Raw genomic sequence first — 6,000 nt, forward strand, 5'->3', positions numbered from 1 at the left:
TTTCCTGATTTGTTCAAGTCAATGATTCGCTTTTCAGATCCAAGTATGTATATTTTTGACCCAGCAGATTTGATCACTTTTTCTGTTAACCCATAATAAAGTCATAAAAGAACCAAACTTCATTCATTTTTTTGTGACAAAGAAGTATCTGTTCCAATCACTCTGAGAAAAATCAGAGTTGTAGAAATAACTGGAAACTTGACATTATGTTCTTCTCAAGTGTATGTAAACTTTTGACCACAACTGTAGAAATGATATTGCACTTTAGTTTACATATTTAAATGTTCAGATATTAAGATTTGAATGAGGCAAAAAAAACATGCTTTTTCTCCCAAATATATTGTTAAAATCATTTGTTTCAGATATACTGTAATTATTTTCTGTCTAAAAATTAATTTGGTGTTCAAAAAGTCTTTTTTCAAAGTTGAGTCTTGAAAAAGAGGGGGTCGTCTTATAATCAGGGCTGTCTTATATTCGGGCCAATACGGTAAAAGTTTTGTAATCACTGGTATATTATGCAAAGTGATCAGATGAAAAAAGCTAAAGAATCATTAGAGTTGTCCGATTATGTCAGCTGCTAAAAGAAAATTTTAAATGATATCGGATATTATCAATATCGATTATTTATTATCGGTTTTGCACCAATATGCATGTTGCCTTCAAAGTGCATGTAGAAAGAAGCCTTCTGCCTTTGTATGAGGGCTGGTTACAGCTTAGCAGTTACGCTTATTGACCATTAGATGTCTCCAAACTAAGATACTTGGGATTTCTTAAGAGAGCAGACCATTTGACCTGGGCATCACAATACAATTAGCCATAATATTTTAAGTCCATGACCGCACATATCAGTATCGGTTTAATATCTGTATCCGATTTTTGGAGTTGGACTATATCGGGGTATCGTTTATCAGTTAAAAAGTCAATTTCGAACAAATCTAGACAAAATCCTTACTGGTGAATGAATGCATTTTTGAAACACATAGAAAAAGACTTGTTTCCTCAATTCCAGGTCATCTGCTTTCTTCCAGGAAAAGTGCAGCAGTGGATCCTGTAGTTCTGAAGAGGGGCCGGGGGAAGGGAGTCAGCAGGTCCACCTGACTGTTGTTCAGAGCCAGGTCCAAGGGCTGGGCCACGTATCTAGGACCTTCTGCAAAGTAGAGATGGAAACAAGGCTACAGGATATAGAAATGCAAACAAATTCACCTAGCGTGTGCTCACCATACTACAGCCCTAGTGAGTAAACCCAGTCAATTACAGATTTTCATACTCATTGTTAATGGGCAGGTAGTGTTGTGCTCTTTACCCACTACTAATTGCAATAAAAAATGTAATAATTGTCTTGAGGACATCAAAAAATGCCAGATAGCCTTATATATAGTACATTAGCACACGCCTAAAATGATTCAGCAAAAGCTTAGTCATAGGTTGCATCTTGACTGGATGTAATTATTTCCTTCTCAAGGTGCTGTTTCCAACAGTAGCAACACAGAAAGAAACACAGAGAGAAAAGAAGAAGCCTGCAGCGTCTCTCCACTGCTCCCCCTGCCTACTGAGTTCTTCCACTCGACAGGAGCAGCCATCCCAGCACCTCCCCGCAGCAGGAGCCTGAGGTTGTCAAGAGGCCTTAGGTTGACCTCTCCTGCTTCATGGGCTGCATTCCGTTCCCCTGGAGGCCATAGCAAGATACTGTGTACACAGGTAGGATGAATAACAGGACTATAAAGAAATGTAGTTTCGAAGAGAAGAGATAATAAGATGCTTTGAACAATGAAACCAAAGAAATCAGCACAAACCAAAAACTCATGAAACTCACACTGTAATTTATTTCCCCAACACTTGCATGTGTTTGCAGTACCCATCCCACAGTGACTCATCACTTGCTACTGGCAGCTCGGAAGGCAGCCTCCAAACAACCCTGGAAGAAGGACTGAGTTTCAGTGTCTCTCCACCACAGAACATGGACTTGCCAGCAGCTCCTTTACCACATGAGTGCCCACTGCGTGAAGACAACGCTAGCATTTCTTCCCCACTCCAAACCCTGAGACTGAGGCCGAGCCCCACATCAGCTCTAACACTCCAGGCCACTATCGGCCAACAGCGGAGTCAAAGCAGCGGGCGAGGAAGCACAAGCCCGGGCTTCACGCGAGACGACTCTATTGACCCTTCAGATGAGGACCTGGGCATAGTTATCGGGTCTTCAATTGGTTGTTGTGGGTCAAGTCAAGCAGGCAACAGTGAACATTTGTCAGAGACAATGAGCAGCTTGTCACTGACATCCCTGCTGTCCCCCAGTTCCTTAGCGTATCCTGGAGGAGCAGTGAAAAAGTGCAATAGCACGGGAAGCCTGGACCAAGGGGGTATGCTGCTTTCATCCAGAGGAAGAGAGACCCATAGGGAGATTCTAGGCTTGGAGTTTGTGGACCCCCAGGGTTTCTTGGCCAACCCCTGGTCAGGGGTATTAGCCGAGGCAAGAGGAAATGGAGGTGAAATAGGAGATGGATCACAAGGTTTCAGAGGGAAAAGCTCAAGCCAAACAACAGTAGGGCCTTTTCGCAAAAACAGATGAAACCTACTGCTAACTTATTGTCTATGTTCCCTGGATATGAACGATTTGCTGTCCCTTAAACACTCTATCCCTGCAAACGGGAGGCTTGCCTGTATTTCAAATCCTTGTCTTTTCCCCATGGAACCCTCTCTATACAATTGTGATGGACCGGAGACCTATTTTGTGCAATTGTGCAACCTGGGGAGCTGGTCTTGGTAATGCTGCAGTGCATTGATATGATCATAGCCTGCAATCTCGGGGCCTAAGGGCTAAGGATAGGCGTGTGTAGTGCAATCTGTGAGTGGAACCAGGTAGCCAGTTATAGCAGGGAGTTTTCCCGGCTTAAACAAGAGTTTAAACTCAAAGAGACATGAGAGCCTACTAAGCTAGGTCATGTTCACGGACGCTGAAAATGCAAAAAAAAAAAAAAAAAAGAGGTATTCAAACTAAAATAGCTGTCCATGCCAACTGATACTGTTTTGTGAGGCAGTGCAACAGGTAGGTTGGAAGGAAATTTCCAGATGACAAGATATACACAGTAGCAAGGCTAAAGGTAGACTTGGGACAGGAATGTCAGGTCGTTTGGTTGGCGGGAAAGGCAGAGAGCGGATCTAATATCCATCTGTTCCGGCAGACGGAAACAACAGGTCCCACTCTTTCTGGCTTAAGTCCTTCTGCTGACATCACAGGAAAGTGTGGGGTGGAGGAGAGTTCACGAATGTGTGTGGGTGGGGATGTGTGTGTGTGAGAGAAAGAGAGCACTGCCTCTGATATCCAAGGTATTGAATGAAATAGTTCTCATCAATTCAGCAGTTTTTTGAAAGTGAGGTGAGTACTAAACAGATCAGATTGCCGCGGTGTGATCCACCTTGGTGTGATTTGTACTTGGTTTTTTTATTATATCTCTAGCATCTCTCACTAGAATGGTTTGGACTTTATAGCCAGTGAGATTTAAAGCACACTCCTTTTGACACTACTTCCTCTCACAGTGTTCAAGAATATTGGATGAAAGGACTGAACCACAAAGTTTGCAAGGGACCTTGACTTGCATGATGGAAATGCATTTAACTTAAGATTTTTACATATATACAAATCTATGTCCAGATGTCAGTGTTGGGTGATGACAACCATGTGATTTCTATTCCACTATTTTTGTAGAAAAAAGAATAGGCACTTGCAAATTGCAGCCATTACCTCTTTCCTGTTTTGAGTCCATTCCGATGCGTCACATTATTTAGTCCGCCAGTGGCTTCCAGTTTTCTAACTTTTTTTAGAGTGCGTGCAGAACAATGAAGCAAAAAAAAAAAATAAATTAATCGTTCTTTCCTGCATATCTCTTAACAAAACAGTGAGTTCTCTTTTTTAGTCTGATATGATGAGTCATCGCAGATGGGAACAGCCATAATCACTCAAGCATAATGCTCATGGACATATTGTTTCGGTATGGGTTTGCAATTTTGTGTGTTTATTATTGTCACCCTGATTAACAGATATCTCCTTTGCTACCCATCTGCTGTTGTAGCAATTTAGCATAACACTGAGCACAAGTGTGTGTCTTTTAATGCAAAATGACCTGGGGGATTTGCCACTTGCTAAATCATTTGGTCAAGCCAAAAATGAGATACTGAACTTTAAAGCCTGATTTTCGGCTAGTTGTGTTTAGATCATTATTTTGACTTTTACTGGTATGTATCCAAAAATAACAGCAGTGGAAAACGACATAATGATTAAAAAACGTTTTTCTCACCCCCATTCATGCAAACCATTCATGTATGTGTGCACCAGTGTGTATGTGTTTGTAATATGACTTAAGGTGAGGCGACTGCATTTACCTGATGTCTTGTCTGTGAACTGTCATGATGATGATGATGGATCCTGAGAGTTAAGGTTAAAATGTAAAACGCAGAACAACCAAGGGCTGTTTTAGCTTGAAAGGGTTAACCTCCTGTCTTTTCTGAGACAAATGTCAATGAATATGGCAACTAAGGTTAAAGCCTGACTACACAGCAATAAATGTTCAATGTGTATGCCCTGATCAACTGATGTCAATGTGATTTTTAATCATCTTATTAATTTGCATGTTCGCAACAATACAACTTTTTCTTGTCTTTTCTTATGACCAATCATTGTGCCTTTAGTAACTTGAGCTAGAGTTATGGACATACTGTACATTATACGGCCCGTAGACACGGTCCAAAGTCTTGTAGAAATTAATCACGGCAAAAGAGTAGTGTTATCTGAATGAATTCAAAACTAACTTTCGCAAAACTATTTTAAATGAGTTCTGAAACAGACAAAAAAATTGTAAATACCTAGGGAAAAAATGTATTTTTGAGAAGTTGGATCTTGTCTATTGGGTGATGATTGATACAAGTCGCATGTGACGACACAATTTATAGTAATTTAACATATCCTATGACCATCATTCTCTCAAACATTTAGCCTCATGAACGACACACATGCATGCACATACATACATCACTACTGGGTACTGAAACTGCTTCCAGCAATCCAATAGGACAAAGTGCCCCGGGGAGTTGCATTGATGGCAACAGTCTCTTCTGAGAAAAAGAAGCATGTGAATGTGGCACAACAAAAGGATTAATACAGTGCCTGTCAAACGAACTGCTTGCATCATATCAGGGACTGCCAATCAAAAATGTTATAATACGTAGTGTAGCCATTTTCCCCCAAGAACCAATACTTAGTAAAATTGAAGCTGCTATCCCTGGTACCGAGACAGATAAATTTGCTAAATACACTTCTGTCCAGTCAATCTAAAAAATAATATTGTATTTCAAATTCATTTTTTTCATAAAGAACACAAGATTTCAATGTACAATTACAATATCTAAACATATATACATACCTACATGCACACATATTAGGGTTGACTAAAAGCGACCCTGTACATGCTGCACAGTACTATCCATCCTTATGGACCGCAATTTTTGGTGTTTGTACTCAGGCTACGAAGATGGGACTAGTTAAACAAAACAACGCGTGGCTTTTGTGCGATTTCTGGCTTTCCTCAAATTATCTGAGCGATCGATTTATTTTCTGTACCCCTTTCTTTGCAAATAAATGAAAAGCATGATTGAATTTGTTGTGTCTCCTCTTTTGAAGCGAGTATCTCACCAATGATGCCAGATTCAGGATTGTGTCATTCTTTCATCTTTAACATAACTACACAAGGCATAATTGATTTTCTTAAATCCATGCATACTAAACCTACATTAAGCATACCAAGGGTGGCCAAACCTTTAAATGGCAATTCATCTGAAAGTGTTGTCGATTTTATGGCTTTTGTGCACGTGTGTGATTTGAGTTCCAGCAAGACATAGAGATGGGGCTCTATTTTATTGTGATTTTCGCTCGTACAACAGTTTTCCTTTTAAATTATCATATTCAATTAAAAGAAAATATTCTCAAGACTTTAAAAAAGCCTAAGGGTC

The 6,000-nt window shown here is 40.2% G+C and overlaps 1 protein-coding gene across 3 annotated transcripts in view; it reads left to right on the forward strand.

Moving 5' to 3' along the window:
• The window catches only part of cacna1ia (calcium voltage-gated channel subunit alpha1 Ia), a 284,448-nt gene extending 278,728 nt beyond the window's left edge, over nucleotides 1-5,720 (forward strand). For 2 of the 3 annotated variants that reach the window (XM_057860633.1, XM_057860634.1), the window contains 3 exons: nucleotides 1,029-1,233; nucleotides 1,463-1,698; nucleotides 1,853-5,720. In XM_057860633.1, the coding sequence (XP_057716616.1) occupies nucleotides 1,029-1,233; nucleotides 1,463-1,698; nucleotides 1,853-2,566 (1,155 nt within the window). In that variant the 3' untranslated portion in view covers nucleotides 2,567-5,720. The remainder of the gene's footprint in view (nucleotides 1-1,028; nucleotides 1,234-1,462; nucleotides 1,699-1,852) is intronic. The other variant, XM_057860636.1, reaches the window with a different exon arrangement.
• The last annotated feature ends 280 nt before the right edge of the window (nucleotides 5,721-6,000 follow it).

Source organism: Corythoichthys intestinalis, chromosome 16 (assembly GCF_030265065.1).
Source record: "Corythoichthys intestinalis isolate RoL2023-P3 chromosome 16, ASM3026506v1, whole genome shotgun sequence".
Lineage (NCBI taxonomy): Eukaryota > Metazoa > Chordata > Actinopteri > Syngnathiformes > Syngnathidae > Corythoichthys > Corythoichthys intestinalis.